The 25,738-nt window shown below is 35.5% G+C and overlaps 1 protein-coding gene across 2 annotated transcripts in view; it reads right to left on the bottom strand.

The window, feature by feature from the left end:
* The window catches only part of BMT2 (base methyltransferase of 25S rRNA 2 homolog), a 77,598-nt gene that overhangs the window by 37,138 nt on the left and 14,722 nt on the right, over window positions 1-25,738 (bottom strand). For both annotated transcript variants that reach the window (XM_043463156.1, XM_043463157.1), the window contains 2 exons: window positions 24,472-24,613; window positions 11,055-11,225 (listed from right to left, as the gene is read on the bottom strand). In XM_043463156.1, coding sequence (XP_043319091.1) covers window positions 11,055-11,225; window positions 24,472-24,613 — 313 coding nt within the window. The remainder of the gene's footprint in view (window positions 1-11,054; window positions 11,226-24,471; window positions 24,614-25,738) is intronic.

Below are 25,738 nucleotides of genomic sequence, written 5' to 3'. Positions count from 1 at the left end.
AAATATTTTGACATTTTCATATCAAAATGCTATGACAAAGAATGAGTTACACTTATCAAAATGCAAGTGATTTAAAAATGGCAAAGAAAACATAAGTACCATCACCCTCCAACACTCCATATAAAATTATTAAATAAAAAAAAATTAGTAAATGTTTTCTAAGATTCAATGCCAAAAGAGCAAGTTATTCTAATTAACTAGAAAAGACGGCATTAACCAACGAAAAATCCATTCTCTGAGTGTAATCAGTGATTTTAAAAATTTTGGACCAGAAAGACTTATCTACGAAAGGAGAGGGGATAAGAACAAAGCTTTCAACTAAAGCATTTCTTCTGGAGAAGTACTATAGAGGGGATTTTTATTAAGAAAGTGATTCTCCTGGAGATAAGGGGTGATGATTTAAAATTGCAGCAGAAACAACACAATTTACTCTTCAACCCACTCAATTCTATATATATACATATGCCTTCTGTTCCGTAACTTTAGCCAATTGCCAGCATCTCTCCATTCTCTAATTTAGTTAATGCTGTTGTATTAGCATAAAAAATAAATTCAGTTAAATTCTATTTAGGTGATTCAAGATAATAAAAAAAATTATAGACTTAACAAATACAAAATAATACATGTGTTGGAGTCATTTGGGGAAACTCCTGAGTTTCCTGAAAGACATTATCCTATCTTAACCTTTTCACTTGCTACCATGGTTCTCTTAAGAGAAGAACATCTTCTCAATCTGTGTCCAATTAATGATTATCTTTAATTGGATAATCCATACTGAACTATTATGTTCATAATAGTTTTCTTTTCATTCCTATTATACATAAGCACTATCTAAAGTTCCACAACTAAGGTTTCTCTTTCTTTCTCTCCTTCTACTTTACAGTTTTTCTCCAGACTGATTCAGGTGATATTCTGTATATCCAGATGATATCACGTACTTCCAACAGTCAAAATAATCCCAGATGCAGATTATATTTCTATATCTATTTTCTGATTTTTAAAATTTTTTATTAGCCTGAGACTCACATTTTCAATAATATGCAAGATAATAATAACAAATATATGCTGTTGAATTCATTTATTTAACTTAACAAGTATCTACTGAGGACCTTGTATGTGTTGGCACTATGCTAGGAGCTGAGTTGCAAGGCAGATGTGGACCTTACCTTCACAGGGTTTACAAAGTGGCCTAAGAGGAAAGATAAACCATAAATAGAATAAGAAAAATACAATGTGTTGGAGCAGGGGTTTTCAAACTTTTTGGTCTCAAAATCCCTTTCCACTCTTCAGAGTTACTAAAGATCTCAAAGAACTTTTGTTCATACAGGTTATATCAATTGATATTTCCTGTATAAAAACAAGCTGAGAAAAAAAATTTTTATTTAAAAAACAGCAAAAATAAAAATCATCATAGGTTAACATACATAGTATTTTTTTTAAAAAAATTCTACTTTCCAAAATAAAAATGTTAATAAGAAAAGTGACATTGTTTAACATTTTTTATTGTTGTTGTTGCAAATCTGGCTAAATAGATAATAGCTTAATCATGCCATGATGTTTTAGTTTGCTTTTTGTGCACTTCCCATTTCATCATATGACATAATAGAAAGATAATTACTCAAGAGTTAAGTTAAATACAATTTATAATTTTTATTGTCTCATCACCAACAATCTTAAATTGAAACTGGCCTTTTTTTAAAAAAAATTGTGGGTCCATGATGAGGAATACAATGACTATTAATATAACTTGGTTTCACTGCCTTGATCATGCTTAGATGCCAGAAACTTTATCTACCACTGCTTCTGAACTATCAGTACAAAAGCAACATAGTAAAAAAGGCAAATAATATTTTAATATTAATATGAAATACTTTGAACTCACAGACCTCCCCAAAAGGACCTCAGAGACTCCCAGAGATCCATGGATCAAACTTTGAGATCTGCTGTTAGAGAAGGATGTAGCTTTGTAGATGATACCGAACCTAGGAGTAAAGGAAGTTCTTCCTCAGAGTGTTGAATGTTTAAAATATGTAAGGATTAAAAGGAAATTATGGAGGTGAAGGGGTTGAATGCTGGCTTGTGAGAGGGATGTTCTAGGCAGGAGGAAAAACACCAGGCAGAAGCGAGAATTTCATATGAATAAAAGGAAGATCAGTATTATTGAGTCGTATAGTTAAAAAGAAAAGGTACTAAGCAAATGAGGGATGCAAAGGTCAATAATGAAGGATTTTTTTACATTATGCTAAGGAAACTGCATTTTATCTTAGAGCAAAAGAAAATCCCTGAATGGTTAGGAGAGTTTGCCAAGTGAGCATCAGGTTTATGTTTCAGATAAAATTCTCAGGTTGAACTGCGGAGAAAGAATTGCAGTAAAACTGGAAATGGGAGTCTATTGTAATTGCCCTGGTGGGAGAAGAGGACACAGAGGGGTAGGCAGACTGAAATGATATTGATAACCTGGAAACGATAATAGGACTTGGTGATAAACTAGATGTGGGAGAGACAGGGAAGGAGTCAAGAATAAATCTTTAAGTTTCGACCTTTGGCATACAGAAGCATTTAATGAAAAAGGGAACACTGGAAGAGGAACAAATTTGGGTGATTCAGTAGTAAAGGGGAAAATATTAGCTTGCTCATGATACAAAGGTATCTCACAGGCTTTATTACAACAATAGGTAAATAACTCCATTGAAGTAACTCATTGATACAGAGAACTGTTGTTAAACTTGCACTGTGCTGTGCTTAGTCGCTCAGTCATGTACAACTCTTTGTGACCCCATGGACTGCAGCCCACCAGGCTCCTCTGTCCATGAAGATTCTCCAGGCAAGAATACCAGAGTGGTTTGCCCTGTCCTCCTCCAGGGGATTTTCCCCACCCAGGAATCGAACCAGGGTCTCCTGCATTGCAGGCAGAATCTTTACCAGCTGAGCTACCAGGGAAGCCTTGAGATAGTGAAGGAGTCAAGAAAAAAATCTTTACGTTTCTCGCTTAGGCATACAAACACATTTAATGAACCAGGGAATACTAGAAGAGGAACAAATTTGGGTGATTCAGTAGAAAAGAGGAGAATATTAGCTTGCTCATGATGTAAAGGTATCTCACAGGCAAAAACACAACCAGGTAAGTTTACCAGGCACCTAGATATGTGAAGATCAGATCAGAGCTCTGAACTGGAAATACAGATTTGGTATCATCAGCATATACATGGTAACCAAAATCATGGAAATAAATTAAGCTGCCAGGGGATGATATGAAAATGAAGAGTAGAGAATACAGGAACCACATTTAAGAGGGAAAAAAGGGGATGCACTGCTATTAGGTTGGTGAAAAAGTAATTGTGCTTTTGGATGAAAAAGTAATTGTGCTTTTGGACTTTGAATTTTAGATCATTATAACTAGGCTCAAACACATCTTTATTAATCAAAATAGGAACAATTAAATTACAGTCAACTAATTTTTGCCAATGAGAAATAAGTTTATTCCTACAGCATAAAAATCTGTCCTCTGGGATTCAATGAACTCTTGGAAAGCATTTTCGGGCTCCTGCTGGTTCTGGAAGCATGTTCCCTAAAAAACATTGTCGAGATGACTGAAGAAGTGGTAGTCAGCTGATGAGAGATCAGGTGAATATGGAGGATGAGGCAAAACTTCACAGCCCCATTTGTTCAACTTTTGAAGCACTGGTTGTCACGCGGTTGGGCATGGTCATGGAGAAGAATGAGGCCCTTTTTGTTGACCAAAGCTGGCTGCAAGCTTTGCAGTTTTCAGTGCATCTCATTGATTTGCTGAACAACTTCTCAGATGTAATTGTTTTGCCGGGATTCAGAAAGCTGCAGTGAGTCACATGGGCAGGAGACCACTACACAATGACCCTGATCTTTTTTTGGTGCAAGTTTAGCTTTGGGAAGGGATTTGGAGCTTCTTCTCGGTCTGATGACTGAGCTGGTTCTTGCTGGTTGTATAACATCCACTTTTCATTGCACGTCACAATCCGATCTTTGTTGCTGCACAGAATAAGAGAAGATGACACTTCAAAATGACAACTTTTTTGATTTGTAGTCAGCTCATGAGGTACCCACTTATCAAGCTTTTTCACATTTCCAATTTGCTTCAAATGAGGAATGACTCTAGAAAGGTTGACGCTGAGTTCTTGGGCAACCTCTCATGTAGTTGTAAGATCAGCTTCGATGATCCTCTCAATTGGTTGTTGTCAATTTCCAGTAGATGACCACTACGCTTCTCATCTTCAAGGCTGTCATCTCCTTTGCAAAACTTCTTGAACCACCACTGCACTGTATGTTTATTCGTTAGCAGTTCCTGGGCCAAACATGCTGTTGATATTAGGAGTTGTCTCCACTGCTTTACAACCCATTTTGAACTCTAATAAGAAAATCACTGGAATTTGCTTTTTGTCTAACATCATTTCCCTAGTCTAAAATACATATTAAATAAACAGCAAGTAACAAGTCATTAGCAAAAAAACATAAAGTGAGAAATGTGAATTAAAATGACATATAACACAATCACATTTATTTAAGAATGTATTCCAATATCACACAGCAAAGTTCAACAATGCAAAACCACAATTACTTTTGCACCAATCTAATATTAAGAATAGACAAGAAATGGACTGATAAAAGGACATGTCCTTATATAGTACATGTATTAAGATGAAGACTTTTTTTTAAAAGATAAAGAGAAGAAATGGAAGAAGTTGATTGCTCAGTTCAATTTAGTTCAGTCGCTCAGTCGTGTCCGACTTTTTGCGACCCCATGAATCAACAGCACGCCAGGCCTCCCTGTCCACCACCAACTCTTGGAGTTTACTCAAACTCATGCCCATCGAGTCGGTGATGCCATCCAGCCATCTCATCCTCTGTCGTCCCCTTCTCCTCCTGCCCCCAATCCCTCCCAGCATCAGGGTCTTTTCCAATGAGCCAACTCTTCGCATGAGGTGGCCAAAGTATTGGAGTTTCAGCTTCAGCATCAGTCCTTCCAATGAACACTCAGGACTGATCTCCTTTAGGATGGACTGGTTGGATCTCCTTGCAATCTAAGGGACTCTCAAGAGTCTTCTCCAACACCACCGTTGATTGTTAATAACCACTAAATTATCATTAAGAATTATAAAACAGGTAATAGGACATGCCTCTGCCACCCCCATAAAATGAATAACATTCACGGATATTTTAGGATGAGTTTTACTAGGTTTTTAGGTAACTCACTAGAAAATGGTAAATTGTTAGTTAAAACACCAAAGACCCTATTTTCTAAATTACTTTTCTATAATTCTACATAAGTCTAACTAGCTTTATATCTTTATTAGATCAAATTAGATTCAATTCTAATTACTAAGATAATAAAGAAATTGTTTTAGATAGTAAATCTTTAATTTACTATCTATTGAGGGCATAATATACAGAACTATAATAAAAATCTTAAACTGAGTTTAACAGAATTTGGGGGGAATGCTTTCTATCTTACCAACAGCACATTTAGTTGAAGAAGCCCTCCAAAAAGAATTTTGGGTCATCATTTTTTATACATACAGTCATATCCATTTCATCTAAGTTATCAAATTTGTGGGCATAGTTATTTATAATATTTCTATATTATCCTTTAACTGTCCATGGTATCAGTAGTGATAGCTTTCTTTCATTTTTAATGTTAGTAATTTGTCTTTTGTTTCTTGGTTAGTTTGACCAGAGGTTTATCAGTTTTACTGCCCTTCAGAGAACCAGCTTTCAGTTCCACTGATTTTCTCTGTGGTTTCCCTGTTTTCAGATTTCATTAGTTTCTGTTCTAATTTTCATTATTTCTTTTCCTCTTACTTTAGATTTAATTTGGTCTTGTTTTCCTAGTTTCCTAAGATAGAAGCTTACACTACTGATTTTACATCTTTCTTCTTTTCTAATATATGCTTCAATGTTAAAAATTTCCCTCTAAGCCTGCTTTCACTACAGCTCTTCAATTGTGATAAGAAGCATTTTCATTTAATCCAAAGTATCAATATTTAAAAATTTCTACTGTGACTTTTTATTTGACACATATGCTAATTAGATAGTCTACAAACATTTTGGGCCCTTCTAGCTCTCATTGTTATTGATTTATAGTTTAATTCTATTGTGGTCTGAGAGAATACCCTGTATAACTCAAATCTTTCTAAATTTGTTAAGGTGTGTTTTATAGCCCAGAATATGGTTTATTTGGTAAATGTTTTGAAAAAAACAACCAAACTTTTTAAAAGGCAGCAAAGTACTTATTTCATATCATTTACAAGTATATATGTACAAGATGAAGGAGGGTTGGGACACAGCTATCTTACTATTAGAAGGAACGGCAGTAATTGGGGCTTGGGATAAAATTCAAAAAGTAACATCTCAATTCTGAGCTATAGATGCTATTTTAAAAGTGACTCTAGCAATAATAAATTTTCGGTCTTCATAAAATGTAAGTGAAAAAAGATCAAAGGTATTTTTGCTATGTGAGAACTTATCTGAACCCAGAAATCAAAATGACTTTATTCTGGGATAAGACCAGGAAAAAGATAACCTTTGCTATCTACATTTGCAAGTAGCACAGTGATAGAGAGTCCACCTACTAATGCAGGAGACACAAGGGATGCAGGTTCAAGCCCTGGGTGGGGAAAATCCCTAGCAGGAGAAAATCCCAACCCATTCCAGTATTCTTGCCTGGAAAATTCCATGGACAGAGTAGCCTGGCTATAATCCATGGGGTCACAAAGAATCAGACACGACTGAGCACATCTACGCTTGCTATGCAAAATCACAAGTCAAACAGATTCAGATAGCAATAAATGCATATCATCCTACAGTAATATCTATAAATAGAGTAAACATCTGACCTTTGACTATTTCATCTACCTCTCTGAAAGTGTTATGTATAAGAGAGCAGAGATTCTCTTTGGGAAAACTGAGTATTATTTTGTACTGAGTATCATTTTATATTTAGATGCATACAGTGGTAGATTATGATAAAATATGCAGAATGATTGTTTCAATAGCATAGGAAGAGCAGTTTACATAAAAATTTTTATACTATATGGTCTCTATTGTGTAAGAAATGAGGCCTATTAAAAGGACTGGAAAGAAATATAACCTAAATGTAACCAGAATTGAGTAATAATTTTTCCACATTTTCATACTGTGATCTTATTTCATTTGGAGTCAGAAAAATGTACAATAATTACTTTAATTCAACCTGATAAGTACTACAATAGAGCTATAAAAAGGTTTGCTATTGGCCAGAGTATCAATTCTTTTGAGAAGTTCAAGTTAAATTCTGAAATGGAAGATATTTCAAATATATCCTAATGTAATATAGCAATAGTTGATCAGAAAAAGGATATACTGCACTTGCAACTGCCAGTGAGACCAAGCATATACCACCAGGGAAACTTAAATAGTTCCATAATACTAGAATACAGGCTGCAATAAGAGCAAGAGGAATAGGAAGAATAAGTACAGTTGAACATACTGGGGCCAGATGCTGTATGAAATAGTTTCTAGAATGAAGAAAATCTAAACCTAGCCATCTTAGGCTAAGATGTTTCAATGCTTAACTTCAATAATTAAAACAATCAATAGTTACACAATGACATTAATAGTTAAACAATGACATATAAACAATCATATTTCTTTTGAATACTTAAAACTATTTTTTTTCCTTTAAAATTAAACCAGAGACTGACATTTGACTATAGCAAGGGAGAGGCTGGCAAATATACTCTTCAAGAAACAACTGTAACAAAGAACACAATCATGAAAAACAACCACTTGAGGGCTCAAACATACACAAATGTGTTGCTAAATGTTAATTCATGAAAACTAGCTGAATCTTGGTTAACAACAGTGGGGATTTGTGGTGCCTTTGCCTGAAGCCACTCTCATTACCTTCACCGTTTGCTCAGTTGGTATGGAAATTCTTCGAGGATAGGGCTGGCTGTGAAAAAGAGCAACTTCACTTCTGGAAGGGGTTAAAGGGGTTTTGAGTGAAGAGTGAAAAGCACACACAGAATTAAGTATCAGACTTGGTAAGGAACAAACAGGGAATGTAAGCAGCTATGCTAGCTTCAGGTTGCAGTTTTGGTTGGCCTGAACTGTAGCCTGGAAGGCTGGTCAGAAATTCAGAAATTCCACAAAGATTCCGGAAATGAGAGAGACACAGAGGGGCTACAGAAACTCTACACATAGTCTTGGCTGGTTGGGAGGCTAGATGAACATATACGGGAGACCCATGAGGGCCTGACGGAAAGCAAAAGGTGAGGCAGACTTGAAAACTGCCTTAATTTTAAATGTACTCCCAAATCAACACACATTCACTGGCAAAGGCTGGAGGCCTCACAGGTTTAGAGAGGTGTTTGAGCACAACTTCTGACTTACCATCAACCCCTAATCTGTCTAGACACAGTTGCAACCCTAGCAAACCAGCCTAAAAAATTAAAAATAGTAATGTACAAACTACCAGGGAAACAGACCCCACAAACTAAGTACAGGCAGACTACCAAAAAAACCATCACTACCCATCTTCCTTGAGGGAAAAATCCAAACAAGAGTTCCTATAACAAATTATCAAAAATATATTGGACAGTTTTCAACAAAACATGATGAGACATGCAGAAAAAACAGGAAAGTGTAATCCAAATTCTAGAATAATGGCAGTAAATAGAAAGATTCTGAGTGAGCCCAAATGCTGTCTTTAGCCAAGACCTCAAATCAGCTATTACAGAAATGCTCAAAAAATTCAAAGAAACCATGTTTAAAGAATTAAAGGAAAATATGACAACAATGTAACAAACAGGGTTATCTCAACAATGAAACAGAGCCTGTAATAAAGAACCATATAAAAATGCTAAGATTCATATTTTCCACATGTACCTGTTTTTTGGTAGTCATGTAACTATACAATTTCTTTCTCTTTTTTTTTTTTTGCCACATCATGTGGAATATGGGATCTTAGTTTCCCAACCAGGGATTGAACCCATGTCCCTTGTGTAGGAAGCGCAAAGACTTAACCACTGGACCATGAGGGTAGTCCCTGTAATTTCTTACACTGGTCAGTATTTTTTAAAATACTTAAGAATGAATACCTGAGGTATAAGCTGTTTAGCAACTCATTATGCTTTGTAAGCTTTGTAGTAACCTCTGAATAAAGGTAAAGATCTTTTCCTACAGAATTAATCAAACATATGTTAATTTTTTAGTGAAACTGTTTATACCTAACTGGGCTTTCCTGGTGGCTCAGATGGTAAAGAATCCACCTGCAGTGTGGGAGACCTGGGTCCAATCCCTGAGTTGAGAAGATCCCCTGGAGAAGGGCACAGCAACTCACTCCAGTATTCTTGTCTGGAGAATCCCCATGGACAGACGAGCCTGGTGGGCTATAGTCCATGGGACTGCAAAGAATCACACGACTGAGCGACTAAGCAAAAAAAAAGTACCCAACTAGAGAATATTTCAACATGGTAAAAAATCAAAATAACCAAAGGATATGTTATGTTGATAATGACAGGTGTGTAACTGTTTTAAGAGGCTAATTTAATTTCCATGGTTAGCCTCCAGTGTCTGTCAGGAATGTTTCTAGAATTATTTTAAGGGAGTAATAAAATATTACTTGATTCCACAAACTTATTCTGATACTACAATATATAAATAATTTTAATATTATTAGTAATTAATTGTATTGAATACACAGTGAAATACTACTTAGCCATAAAAAAAGCGGGGGGGATCTTGCCATTTTCAAGAATACAGATGGACCTTGGTCATTACACTAAGTGAAGTCAGACATGAAAAGATAAATACTATATGATCTTCTATGTAGAATCAAAGAAAATCAAGCTCATAGGAACAGAAATCAGATTTGTGATTGTCAGAGCTAAGGATTTGAAGGTAGGAGATTGGGTGAAAGGTATTTCCAATTAAGTTCTGGAGATATAATGTCCAGCATGGTGACTATAGTTAACATTAGTATATTGAATATTTGATAACTGAATTAAAAGTTCTCATAAGGAAAAAAGGGTAATTAGGTGAGATAAGGTATGGTTAACTAAACTCACTCTGGTAATCCTTTTACATTATATACACATTAAATCATTTTGTTGTATGTCTTAAACAATGTTACATGTCGACTGGTGGTGGTGGTTTAGTCGCTAAGTCATGTCTTAACTCTTGTGACCTCATGGACTGTAGCCTGTCAGGCTCCTCTGTCCTTGGGGTTTCCCAGGCAAAAATACTGGAGTTGGTTTGTCTATCCTTCCCCAGGGGATCTCCCAGACCCAGGGGTTGAACCCACATTTCTCCTGCATTGCAGGTGGATTCTTTACCATTGAGCCACCACGGAAGACCCTATATGTTGATTGTATCTCAATAAAACTGGGAAAATACTCATGTATTTATTAAGTAAAGTTTGTGCCTATATGCATATATATTACCAGCAGGCAGGTTTTTATATTGACAATAAAATAATGGCAATTAATTCTATTAATAATCTATCTGTTAGTCACTCAATCATGTCCAACTCTTTGCAACCCCATGGACTGTGGCCTGCCAGGCTCTCCTGTCCATGGATTTCTCCAGGCAAGAATAATGGAGTGGGTAGACATTCCCTTCTCCAGGGCATCTTCCCAACCTAGGAATCGAACCTGGGTCTCCTGCATTGTAGGCAGATTCTTTACCAGCTGAACCAGCACAGAAGCCCAATCATCATCATCATCATCTATCAGTTCTTTATTTGTGATTTCTTTGTACTGGACAGCCACTTTAAATTTAACTGGATTTTGCTGTTTTGATATTTTCTATTACCATAAAAATAATTATTATAACATTTAATGAATGATTCTTTCTCATTTTTAGTAAGACCAGTCTATGCTATGGAACTATTAGTTTCCCAGATGTCCCTTCAAAGTTTATGCTATTTTCCTGTGTAACAGTATTACAAATTTACATTTCTCAAGCTAACACTGCCAGAGAAGCAAACTGCCCACTCCCTGTTGTAAACCATTATCTTACATTATTAGCACAGAGGTACTTACTCAGTTATAAACTCAGGGTTTGTAAAGCTGAGGTTGGTTAAAGGACCTTCAAGTTTAGAAGATTCGTGCGTGTTTAAGGCTGGAGTGGTCTTAGTGCCGAGTACAGCTCTTTTCTCATCTTTTTCAAGTGCTTTTCTCTTCCCACCATTTTGGAAATATTCTCTGCACACACTACAAAATAAAGTTATATTTTAAACAATAGGTATAGATGTAAAATTAAAATGGACAAACATTACCCTTTATTAATAAAAATGGGAAATTTTTAAATTATAGTTTCGTATTTTTAAAATGTCACACAGAGGTTAAGTTTGAGTACCTGTAGCACTTTCAAATTTTTTAAATTACCATACAACAAAGCATGATCATAGATTATGTTTAATAAATTAGAAGTGTTTACCCAGAAGCATAATACCTATATGTTTTGCTGAACTTTATTCTTACCTAAAACATAAGTTCCTCCAGAAAAGCTTAGATAACTCTGCTCTACAGTGACACATTCAAAAAGAACAGTAGTCACAGTTAATTCTGAGCCAGCTCTGCTGGTAGCACAGCTGTTTTTCAGATCCCTCCTAGTTTATAAAAACAAAGTCACAAAATCAGGTTGCCAACATAGAAAGAAGAGCATAAAAATCTAGGTCAGGTAAAAATAGTATCATATTATAAAGGTATGCATTCAGAAAGATCAAAGGTTTGAAATATAATAGTGATTTTTATAATACCTGGAAATTATTCCTACCCATCAAGAGACCATTACTGTTTGTCCCAATTTTTATAATATAAATGAATATTAAAATGCAGATTTTCCAAGATATATTGGAAAATATAAGCCCATTATCAGGTTGTTATCTAGAATCAGACACTAATGACTGGTATTAACATTAAATATTAAATGATTTTCTTCATACCTAATACAATTTTGGAGACGGAAATGGCAACCCACTCCAGTATTCTTGCTTGGAGAATCCGTGGACAGAGGAGCATAGTGGGCTACTGTCCACGGGGTCGTAAAGAGTTAGACACGACTGAGTGACTAATACACAATACAATTTTAGTATGAATATAGTACGGTACCATGCCTAGGTATGTAACAAGGCAATAAATATGAACCACAGAATCAATTCAAGATATTCACTAGCTATTAAAGACAAGAAACTTAAAGGAAAAAAAGACTGCTGTGATCTGCCTCTGGCCCTTGAGCTTATTACATGACAGGAGACACACAATTAAACAATTAACTGATATACTTATCAAAGTTTAAAGTGAATGTGAATGGAAGCTAAACAAATCTTTCTTTACAGAGTCTTAAAGGTGGCTCAGACGGTAAAGCATCTGCCTACAATGCTGGAGACCGGGGTTCAATCCCTGGGTCGGGAAGATCCCCTGGAGAAGGAAATGGCAACCCACTCCAGTATTCTTGCCTGGAAAATCCCATGGACGGAGGAGCCTGACAGGCTACAGTCCATGGGGTTGCAAAGAGTCAGACACGACTGAGCAACTTCATTACACTTCACTTCAAACCATTATTACTCCATATAGCTCATTCTCTGAACAAAGATGGACTATTTTAGTCCACAGACACTGCCTGGTACAGTTCCATAAACACATGGCTAGACAAGAACTGAAAAAGTACTTTAAAACTAATTTTTGCAAGTACAACTATGGTGTCTAAGGAAACTGTGCCCATTTCTCCTCACACTTAAAAAAATACTATTAGCTCAATTTCGGTTTGCCTAAATATCTACTAAAGATGTCTTCAACTGATCCTATGGAGATTTAATTTTAACTCAAATTATATACAAGAGTTGAAACTCATTTATCATTAATCAAACATTTATTAACTACCTATCATGTGCCGGGCACACAGGTGATAGGAAAGCAAATTGAAAAAGACACTGCTGCTTTCAAGGAGCTCAAACTAGTCAAGGAGACAGTTATATAATAAAGAAAATACAATTTATAAATACCTATCATTCAGTCTAAAATCAGTAGTATAAAAGCTGATTTTAGGAAGATGAGTAGGAATAAATCAGGCTAGGAAGAACGGTAGTTAAGGAGGAAAGTCCTTTCCTGGTAGAGAACAGCATGAGCAAAGTCAAGGAAGAGAAAAGCATCATGGATTCTGCAGAGACAGACATCACTTCAAGGCATGTGAAATTTAAACTGCCAGGCAGAGAATGCACTGATGGACTCATAAATGAAAAGGCCAAAGAGAGGAATGATAGCCAGGTGACACTTGGAGAGATAAGCAAACTTCAGATCATGAAAGACTGACAGGCCAATGTAGGAATGTGGGCTTTAGAAATCTAACCTAATGACAGAAGTGATCTACTGGTTTCTTGGAGTGGGGGGTGAGGCTGACTACAAAGGTATATATTAGAGCTTTTCAGAGTGATGGAGAAGTTCTATATCTTGACATGGTGGTGGTGCGTAAGTGTAAACAACTGTCAGCACTCACTGAACTGTACACTAAAACGGGTGTATTTTATTGTATGTTAATTAAACCTCTGCAGGGTTAACTAAATACAGCCTTAAAACCTTGGAATTAATACTAAAAATAATACCTTTATCATATACACAAGGGTAAAAAGATTGCTTACCTTTCTATCAGGTGGAACCATACAGAATTGCTGATATTCAATAGTTCTTGATCCACAAACACTGCAAAACTGAACCAAATTTATATGGCTCAGTCTCATAATTACCTAGAAGCTGGACTGCAAAATACTTAAAGGGCTAGGATTCCAGATACTCACAGGATAATAACCACTATCTAAATACCAATCTCCATACACAAGTTCCAAAAAATATACAAATCATTAGGATAAGAGCACACACAGCTCATACCTATGGCATAACTAGGAAATAGGAATAGTACCTAATTATATATGTAATTTGGAGATAGAAATCTGAGGCCAACTGAGTTGGCTTTGGAATTATCCAACTACAGAGTCAGATGAGGACTATGTAAAAGAGGAAGGTGCAATAATGTATCTCAGTAATGCTGAAACTGGATCAGTTCAATTCAGTTCAGTCGCTCAGTCGTCTCCGACTCTTTGCAACCCCATGAACCACAGCACACCAGGCCTCCCTGTCCATCACCAACTCCCAGAGTCCACCCAAACCCATGTCCATCGAGTCAGTGATGCCATCCAACCATCTCATCCTCTGTTGTCCCCTTCTCCTCCTGCCCTCAATCTTTCCCAGCATCAGGGTCTTTTCCAATGTCAGTTCTTCGCATCAGGTGGTCAAAGTATTGGAGTTTCAGCTTCAGCATCAGTTCTTCCAGTGAATATTCAGGACTGATCTCCTTTAGGATGGACTGGCTGGATCTCCTTGCAGTCCAAGGGACTCTCAAGAGTTTCCTCCAACACCACAGTTCAAAAGCATGAAACTCGATACTGAATACCAAAAATGAACCTAGACACAGACAATACAACCTTCACAAAATTAACTCCAAATGGATTACAGACCTAAATGTAAAACACAAAACTATAAAACTCGTCAGAGAGTTTTGTAAATTTCCAGGAGAAAATCTAGATGACTTTGGATGTTGTATCTAAAAAGTCATGGTCAAATGCAAGTCACAATCTATAAAAGAAAAAACTGAGAAGCTAGACTTCACTAAAATAAAAAAACTTCTGCTCTGCAAAAGACAATGCCAAGAGAATGAGAAGACAAGTCATAGACTAGAAGAAAATATCTGCAAAAGATATATCTAATAAAAAAAAAGATATATCTAATAAAGGACTGTTATCCAAAATATACAAAGAATTCTTGAAACTCAACATTAAGAACATAAACAACCTGATTAAAAAATGGGCAAAAGACCTAAACGGACACCACAGTAAAGAAGGTATATAAATTTCAAATAAGCTCAAGAAAAGATGCTCCATGTCATATATCATTGGAGAAATAAATGCAAATTAAAATAGCAATGAGATACAATACCTTATTAGAATGACCAAAATCCAGAACACTAACAACACCGAATGCTGGTGAAGATGTGGAACAAAACTCTCATTCACTGCTAGTGGGAACGCAAAACAGTACAGTCACTTTGGAAGATAGTCGGTAGCTTCTTACAAAACTAAATATATTCTTCCCATATAATCCAGCAATCGGGTTTTGTGGTATTTACCAAAAAGGAACACTTATTTCCACACAACACCCTGCACATGAGTGTTTATAGCATTTATTCATAACTGCCAAAATATGCAAGCAAACAAGATCTCCTTCAGTTGTTGAGGTTCAGTTCCTAAGTCATGTATGGTTGCAACCCCACAGACTATAGCATGCCAGGCTCCTCTGTCGTCCACTATCTCACAGAGTTTGTTCAAATTCATGTCCATTATTCAGTGATGCTATCTAATCATCTCATCTTATATCACCCCCTTCTCCCTTTGCCTTCAATCTTTCCCAGCATCAGGGTCTTTTCCAATGAGTTGGCTCTTTGCATCAGGTGGTCAAAGTATTGGAGCTTCAGCAACAATCCTTCCAATGAATATTCAGGGTTGATTTTCTTTAGGATTCCCTGGTTTTATTGCCCTGCAATACAAGGGACTCAAGAATCTTCTCCAACACCATAATTTGAAAGCAACAATTCTTTAGTGCTCAGCCTTCTTTATGGACCAACTCTCGTATCCATGTATGACTACCGGAAAAAACATAGCTTTCTCTATCCCAACCTTTGTCAGCAAAGTGATATCTCTGCTTTTTAATACACTGTCTAGGTTTGTCATAGCTTTTCTTCCAAGGAATAAGCGTCTTTTAATTTCATGGCTGCAGTCACTGTCTGTAGTGATCTTAGTTTTTTGAATGCTGAGTTTCAAGCCAGCCTTTTCACTCTCCTTCTTTTACCCTCATTAAGAGACTCTGGTTCCTCTTCACTTTCTGCCATTAGAGTGGTACCATCTGTATATCTGAGGTTGCTGATACTTCTCCTAGCAATCTTGATTCCAGCTTGTTGATTCTTTCAGCCCATACATCAGTATATCTCATGATGTACTCTGCACAGGAGTTAAATAAGCAGAATGACAACTACAGCCTTGTGGTACTCCTTTTCCAATTTTAAACCAGTCGTTGTTTCATGTCTGGTTCTAACTATTGCTTCTTGACCTGCATGCAGGTTTCTCAGGAGACAGGTAAGGTGGTCTGGTATTCTCATCACTTTAAGAATTTTCCATAGTTTGCTGTGATCCATACAAGGGCTTTAGTGTAGTCAATGAAGTAGAAGTAGATGTTTTTCTGGAACTCCCTTGCTTTCTTCATGATCACCAAATGTTGGCAATTGATCTCTGGTTCCTCTGTCTCTTCAATATCCTTCCGTAGCTGAGTGGATAAACAAGCTGTGGTTCACCTAGACAATGGAAATACTATTCACCACTAAAAAGAAATAAGCTATCAAGCCAACAAAGACATGGTGGAACCGTAAATGCATATTATTAAAGGAAAGATGTCAATATGAAAAGATTAAATACTGTAATTCCAAACATATACATTGTAGAGAAGGCAGAACTATGGAGACAGCAAAAAAAAAAAACTAAGTGGTTGTTCGGGGAGGGGGAGAATGGGAGTAGAATGAATTAAGAGCTGGCGCACAGAGGATTTTTAGGGCAATAAATTATTCTGTATGATACTATAATGATAGATACTTATCATCACATTTTTGTCAAAACCCATAAAATATATAACACCAAAAGTGAACCCTGATATAAACTATGAACTTTGGATTATAATGATGTGTCCGTGTGGGTTCATCAACTGTAACAAAGGTAGCACTGTTTGTGGATTGTTGATAGCGCTGTGACTGCCCATATGTGGGGGCAGGGTGTACATGGGAACTACTTGAATTTTCTGTTCAATTTTGCTGTGAACCTAAAACTGCTTGAAAACAAAATCAAGACTATTTGAAAGGGAAAAAAAAATGAACACAGAACAGATATAATTTGCCTCCTGATAGTACCCTGAGAAGGGTACAATGTCACCGATGTGACATTCTTACTAGTAATAAGCTTAATTTGAACCTAATTACAAAGAAACAACCACAGAAATCCAAACTGAGGGACAGTCTATAATTTGACTTTACAAAATGTCCATGTCATAAAACACCAAAAAAGAAAAAAATCCCAAACAACCCAAAACCCTAGAGAATTTTTCCTAGATTAAAGAAGAGCACATGGGTAACAACTAAGTGCAATAATACACCCTGAATTATTCAGGAACAAAAGTACTGTGATTTCTACAATTGACTTGCAAATGGTTCAATACAGTGAAGGGGAAAGGAGACAGAATAGTGGAGGTGGGGAGAAAAAGAGAAAAAAGATACAAAATGAGACTAAAATAGCCCAATATTTTTTTCAAAACAGAAGGGAACAAAGTGAGTCAAAGGTTTTATATCTAGCCAAGCTATGCATCTTGTAACTATAAAAAAAAAATAGCTTTTGGTATGTAATAACTCATATAATATCATAATTATAAGATGTTTTGAAAGGATGAGCTTCATCTATGACTTCAGAGATGTTGGTGAAAAGGCTGGAGGCAAATAAAAAGCATTAAATGAATTTAAAAAGATAGTTTATAATGCTGAAGGCCACAATTCCCAACAAAGCAATGTCTATGTATCATAGCAGCCATCTTTACAAAGCAGAAACTCCATGAAATGCACAGAGAAACAGATACAACTAAAACAGGAACTTTAAACACACCACTGAGATATTCTCATTTTTGCTGGCGGAATTAAATGATATAACTTCTATGGAGGATGATGTGGCAATATCCAACAAAATCACATATGTATTCACTCTCTTACTCTGCAATTCCACATTTACAAAGATACAATGTCAAAAATACAAAATGAATATGCACAAGGCTATTCATTACAGCACTATTTGTAACAGAAAAAGCTTGTAAATAACATAAGATGAGTAAGATATCTATATACTGGTGATAGTCAATTTATGTGTCAACTTGACTGGACTACGAGGTGCCTACATATCTGTCAAACATTCTGGGTGTTTCTGCAAGGATGCTTCTAGACAAGACGAACACTAAGTGGGCAGACTGAGTACAGATTTCTTTTTCATGAGGTTAGCTGCATCCAATCACGTAAAGGTCTGCATAAAGGAAAAACACTGACCCTCCCCAGGGCATGAGCTGCTTTTTGCCAAACTGCCTTTGGGCTGGAACATTGAATTTTTCCTGCCTTCAGACTCAAACTGCAACAGCAGCTCTTCCTGGGTCTCGAGCCTGCTGGCCTTAGAACTGGAATTATATCATTGGTTTGGTTCTCCTGGGTCTCTGGCATGTCAACTCATCCTGCAGATCTTGGGACTTGTCAGCCTTCACAAACACGAGCCGATTCTCTGGAGAATCCTCAATACAACATCAAATAAGAGTGATCTCCGTGACATACTATTAAGTAAAAACGAAAGGTAAGAAAGAGAGTACGTGACATGTACCATTTGCAGAGATAAGACGGGGGGATCCATGTGTACACATTGTGTGAATTTGCTAATTTCTGCAAAAAGGAGAAAAAAGAAACAAAACGGAAGGGAGCCTCTTCTGAGTATACCTGTTTTTGTAAAGTTTTGACTTTTGAATCATGTAAATGCCTTATATTTCGCCAAGTTAAAAGAAAATAAGAAAAAACCCCATAAAATAAAGTGAAACTAACTGCATAGTAAATTGGTAACATAACCATAAACAAAAGAACTGTTTAAAGTAACTTTCAAACAGAGTATACACAGTATTCTGACTTTTAGTAAGCTATGTTCTAAAGACAAAAGAACTAACTGCAAAGAAATCTTAAACTTCACTCAGCTTATTGTTAGAAATAAAACTGGTACTGTAATTTTGATACCATTTTACGTGAACTATAGAACAAAGCAAACATGTTAATGTTATTCAGTCCTTCAGGGTAACAGAAGAGATAAGATAAAACATAAAAAAGTTAGGCAAAAAACCTATAATGTTACATTTGAATAGAAAATATCAGTTATGAATTTAAGACTATATGTATTTTTTAACATGTTCACTGAAAAATTCCAGAAGAAAGGACACCCCAGTAGTACATCTCCTGCCCAGATCTTAATTTATAATTACTATTTTCCACTACAAGAAATTAAGGCTCCTTGATTCTAGGTCTTGACTGGGAAAGTAAAGATTTATCTTGTCATAGCTACCAAGACAGTGCTCAAAGGTAATGTCAGAACACAGAAGCCAGCTTTGAAGAGTCTCCCACTGGCTAAATATGGAATAATTTAAACATACACATTCACAGACAAATCAAAGACTGATGGAAAAAGCAAATAAATAACAATCCAGGAGGCTGCAATAATATTCCAAAAACAAACAAAATTCACCAAAAACCAAACCAAACAAAAAAAGTCACAAAAAACTCACTTGCTACAATTCCAATCAACTACTATTGAAAATTGGTAAATAAACAAAAAGAATTAGAAGTATATGTTTATTTTGACCTAGTCTTTCTATAACCATTCCCTGTTCATAAAGGAAGGTTTTTTTATTAACAGAAGAATGACCGCTAATAAATGCAAGGAATGATATGATGAAAAAAAATCATTTTGCAACCCAAGATGGAGTAATTTATTTAATAAAGAAAATAAACCTGTTACTTGAAAGACTGTTGAGAGACAGCATTGATCCACAGGCCAAAAATGCCAATCTACACATTACTTGCTAATTACAAAAGGAAAACATAAGTTTACAATGGAAAGATCTAGTAGTTACCACCTTAACCAAATGGCAAAATTTAGCATCTCTAACAGTGGAATAACCTGAATAAGAACTTGCTATCGTGATGCAATATGAAGTATGCAGTCCACCTAATAAATATTTTGGCAAAAATCTGAGACCTGAATCAACATTTTAGACTCAACTTTCACTTTAAAAGAAATAAAGGAGTTTGAGCAAATAGTTAAATGGCACCATGAGAAAATAATCAAATAAATTCATAACAAAGACACAGAGCTAGTTTTGGATTAGGATACAGACAATCACAAGAGGCCCCTGGTTGTACTATAACTAGGGGGAAAAAAAACCCTATACAATCTAAAAAATAATGCATTAAAAAGAAACCAAGAGAACTGAGGATGCAGAGAGATCTAATGGAACTAAATTTCAAAAGGTGACAAGCCCTCCTAGGTGAAGTGATCCGAGGCACTTTGTGGATTTGCAGAAAGGGTGGGCGAGTGGTAGAGGATCAAGCCTTCCAAAGTAGAGGAATTTTGTCTGCTTAAAGGAAAAGCAGCCGAGCTTTCAGTGGCAGCTTAGAATGATGTGACAGACTGGAAACTTTAAGAAACTCAAATGCAGAGATTGTTCTCCCCATTCTCCTGCTTTCCCACTTAGGTCTTTTTGCAAGTAAGAAAAAGGTGGGGGAGAGGGGACTCACTGGAGACGTGGAGTGGGAGGGACTAAAAAGGCAAAATTCTCTGCACTCTTCCATGGGCGTCTTCCCTGATAGCTCAGTTGGTAAAGAATCTGCCTGCAATACAGGAGACTCTGGTTCGATTCCTGGGTCAGGAAGATCCCCTGGAGAAGAGATAGGCTACCCACTCCAGTATTCTTGCGCTTCCCTTGTGGCTCAGCTGGTAAAGAATCCGCCTGTAATGAGGGAGACCTGGGTTCAATCCCTGGGTTGGGAAGATCCCCTGGAGAAGGGAAAGGCTACCCACTCCAGTATTCTGGCCTGGAGAATTCCATGGACTATATAGTCTGTGGGGCTGCAGAGAGTCGGACATGACTGAGCGACTTTCACTTCACTTCACTTCCATGGATATACGTCCCAGAGTCCCGCTAGAGGATGGCGCCTGGAATATACACGCAACAGGACTCACTCACTCTCATGGCATTTAAAGCCAGAAGTGAACTGAAACTATCTAAAGAGGTAATCCAGTTTCAACCCAGCTTAACTCCTAATGAGTTCAAAGTGTTCAATCTCTCATCTCAGTTGCCTATCAGAAAAAAGCATGCCCTCTCTGGGTAAATGATATTTAAATATTTACTCCAGTCTCTTCTAAATACTAGGTTAGTATATATATTTTTATTACCAGACATACAATGAGGCAGGAAAAAATGATCCCTGACCAAAGGAAAAAACGGCCAAAAGAAACAGATCCACAGATTAACTTTACGTTGGAATAAGCAGACAAGGACTTAAAATAACTATTATAAATTAAATTATATGAAGGAAAATATTAACTGATGAGATGAAAACATGGAGAACTTTAATAGAAAAATGAAATCTTTAAAGAGCAGCCAAACTATTAGAGAAGAATCAAAAGTCTTGAAAACATCTCTCTTGGTAATAATAAAATAGAATAAAAAGCCAAAAAGAAAAATTGGTAAGGATATGTAGAATATTTGAAAAATGCTAGTAATCACTTTGAACCGACAATCAAAAAATACAAAACGTGGTATCTTTTACAAGTCAACTGACATTTCTTTAAAAATTCAGTGTTAGGGAAAACAAAAACAAGAACCTAAAAAAATCTAACCACCAATACATGAGCCTTGATTTAGAGAAAATATTATAAAGAATGTTTTGGGGATAATACCAAAAATCTGAATTTATGAACTAGATATTTTAGGAAATTAGGAAATCACTGTTGATTGCCTTAATGTATTTACAGTATTATGGTTATGGAGAAAATGGAGATGAAATAGCATGTTATCTGCAATTTACTTTCAAATGGTTCAGGAAATGGCGTGTTTATAGTTTCCTCTGTGTGGAGAGTTAGAAAAGGGAAATTCTTTATTAAACATACAATTATAGCTTTATATCATGCTTTGTTTCCAACTTAAATACTTCATATTACAAATAAAATTTTACTCATTTTTAGAAGGAAATCTTAAGTATAAATTTCTTCAAGCTAAACAGTCATCAAAAATCTCAGCAGGGTAGTAATGTCAGTAAGTCTTATTTCACATATCAAATTCCTCTTAAGTTTTAGGTATAAATACTTAAAAGCAAACTTTTATCAAACCTCTCTTAAAGTTCATCTTAGCTTTCAGACTTACACTGCCCTCAGAATCGTCAATAGGGAAAGGAAATACATATAGCCCCAGTTAGAATGACAGATAACTCATTTCAAAATTCTATACTGTTTGAAGTCTTTTTTCACTCCCAAGTTTTAAGTTTACGGTAAAGCCACTATAACCTCTCTTGTGTTTACTTCCCATAGTAAAATCTTTTTAGTATATTTTGCCACTGTTCTTTTTTGGCAGTTTGATCTAAATTCTTATTAATGTCTGTTTTTAGCAGTTTGACCTAAAAATGACCTCTTTCAGAATACATGGAGATACAGTAACTATTGATAAAAACACAAATCTGAGGAAGAAAAAGGAAGAGTGAAGTGTGAGGCAGATTCATTATTCAAGTGGAAGGTACAAGTAAATGCTCCTGTGAGAATACCACATATCAAAGTGGTATTTGAAATAAAGTCTAAAAGCTTGCCTGAAGTACTGGAATACTAATTTAAAAACAGTGCTGCTAAGAGCAAAGAACGATGGTCTTCAGTAGTGATAGTACTGATTTCCTGATTGGATTACATTATTACTTTGTGTCACAAGAGAAATGACATGTCTCAAATCGCGTTTCTTAGCTTGAAGGAGAAAATGTAGTCTGTAGAACAGTCAGATTTATAACCAGTTTCTGCTCTAGAAGAGGCAAAAAAACCCCAAACGTTTTAATTCCAAGCATCTCATTTCTTATGATTCTGGCTCCTTCCTTTAGTTCCCCAATTCTGTAATTCTTTGGCTCCACAATCCATTCACAATACCAATCTTTTCACTGTTCCTTACCTACCTCCTATTTCCAGCTCCTTTCTTACACGTCATCATGATCACCACAATGTATACATCAGCATCGCCCCTGCTCCTCTCTTAAGTCACTACACGTGTGTGAACTTTAACCCTACTACACCATCTGTCCTCACTCTCTCCCTCTCCAAGAAAACTGTTTCACTATAACTCTGTGCCTTGATTATTGTAGTAGCTTCCTAACTGGTTTCCTTACTAACATCCTTGCCTTTTCTGTAGTCTATCTTAACACTACAATTAATTCTTAAAAGATTCTTGACACATTTCTAAATGTTAATAAGAGCCTGTTACTTCTTCTTAAAACATTTAATGACTTTTGATCTCATGAAGCATAAAGGTCACTGACTTTATAATGGTCCACAAGATCCTGCAAAATCTAGCTATTTGTTATCTTATGTTCTACCACTCTTCCCTTTTCACCCTGGTGTCCTTGCTGCTTCTGAAACATGCCAGCGAGCTCCTGGCTCAAGGCCTCTGGACTTGTTCAGGCTTGCTCTCTCACTTCCTACATGTCTTTTACGCGTCACTTCAGTGAGGCCTTCTTTGCTATTTACTTTATTTTATTTACTTATTATTTTTTTTGCTTTACTTTTCTCATAGCACTCACCACTTTCTGACCTGTATATATTTAGTTTATGAATTGTTTCTTGCTTCTAACTCCCACTAGCATTTAAGTTCCATGAGAGCAAGCGTTTTAACTGTTTGGCTGATTATTGTACTTACAGTGCCTCTGATGTGACTGATACACAGTAGACAAACATTTAAATTATTTATTAAATGAATAAATAAAAGAACTAAGTAAAATACATATTTTTATCTGGGCTATCTGTTGAATGGATGAAATAGGAATTATTATATAATTTTTAAATGATATTAAAACAAAAATTTTGAATAAAGAATAATTGGATTGAAATATAAACTTAAAGTTACCATAAACTTATTGTCCAAGCAGAAAGATAATGTTTTGCTTTTGAGAATTCATAATTCAGTCAACATACAAATCTGTTCTCATAATTTTACCCCTTGAGAGAAATGATCAGCAGTATTCCATTTTTTGATGTTTTTAACATTAGAAGCTTTGCTATGAGAAAATAAACATTATCCAAAGTCAATATAAAAGTTGGAATACGCTGAATCATATATAAAAATTCAGAAATTGGAAACTTTTACAGATGTTTTCAACTTTAAAGAATGGAAAATATTAATTTTTACTTGAATTCAAATATAATTATCTAAAGAAATTTCTACGCCATAACATGAATGATGACTCAATTGCTAATTAAATCTCATATTTTAAGTGTACCAATGCTTAAATATATTAAATGTACTTAAAGGTATACTTCTAAAAAGTTGAAACAAAAAATTTTAAGTTGTATCAAAGAAAAATAATTTGATTTAAAAAGATGAATGAAATAAACCTAGAGAAAGTAAGGCAAGGGGGAGAAACTATTTAAAAGACATCATCTGTTCTAAAAATTTCTATTTTGGTACAATGAATCATATTCAGCATTACTTAGACTTAAGAATTTAAATAACACATCAGAAACCAAAAATGTTAGTTCATAAAAACACTCACCTACAACACCATTCAATACGACCTTCGCCCTCACAAGTTTTTGCCCAATGATTATCTGCCAAATTTTTCATTGCAACAGCATATTCACAAAGAGTTTCCTCATCCTCACAATGTTCTCTCCAGATCTTATCAAAATCTCCCACTAAAAACAAGGGAAAAAAAAAGGTTTACTTAAAATATGTCAAACTCTTAAGTTTCAGCATAATCTAAAATTATTATTTAAAGATGAATGTAAACAAAGTTATGAAGCAAAATTTCATGAAATTTAAACTTTATAAATTTTGAAGCTTTTTTATGCAAATAGATTCACCATTTTAACCATGATGATTTGATAAGCAAATAAAATTTACCATTTTAAACAGATTTGTGACACTAGATCTCTACATATTTATCAGTGTCCTATATTAAAAAGGGTTGATAGGTGAGATGGCAACATACATTAGCATGCAAGTTAAACGTTTGCATTGATATACTTGGATTTGCTCTAGGAATACTACACTTTAAAAAATTATAATCCTAGGGCAAAATTTTGCTAGAGAAATTACCCTGGAAACCTCTCCAAGGTTTTGAGTCTATATACGATGAATAAAAATTGTAAGGTGACTACATTATCTGGCCACAGCATTACTTCCATCTACTACCTTTTTCCTTTTTAATTAAATCAGTGATCATATTTAACATGAAATTTGAAATATCAATGTGAGTTCTAACAAAGGTATGAAAATGACACAGTCAAATAAATAACATTAAAACAATTACAAAGTTAAAAAAGTAAACAAAAATTATCAATGTGGCTTGAATCAATGCTCTTAGATATAATTTAGGTTCTCTTGCCACGTGTTCAAGTACAGGCAATTGTTTAGTGACACAATAAACTTAAAAACATAAATATGACAGCCAAATTTGGGGGGTGATAATTATATTAAGTTCTTTCCCCAGGTGAGACAATTAGTTTCAGTAAGACTTGGGTTTTTTTAAATAGAAAAGGAATTGTAACGGCTCAAATTTAACAGTACTTATCTCTTCATAATTTGCAAACCTTTATTGGTTATTTTAAGCACCCAGTTCAGCAGGTACAGAGTTGAAAACCAAACTATTAGCCTTCCAGTTTGACCAATACAGGAAAAAGCAATTAAGGGTACAAACATGCCCTCACACACACACTGCTCAGTTAAGATGAATGTGTATCAGTCTCAAACTTGGTCTGTATACTCATTTTAAACCCACAAAGGATGAAAAGCTGTCTCTTTTCTGTGTGTGATTATGT

Source organism: Cervus canadensis, chromosome 3 (assembly GCF_019320065.1).
Source record: "Cervus canadensis isolate Bull #8, Minnesota chromosome 3, ASM1932006v1, whole genome shotgun sequence".
In the NCBI taxonomy this organism is placed as follows: domain Eukaryota; kingdom Metazoa; phylum Chordata; class Mammalia; order Artiodactyla; family Cervidae; genus Cervus; species Cervus canadensis.
Note: the sequence above shows the minus strand (reverse complement) of the source record. Positions and strands in the feature narration are given on the sequence as shown.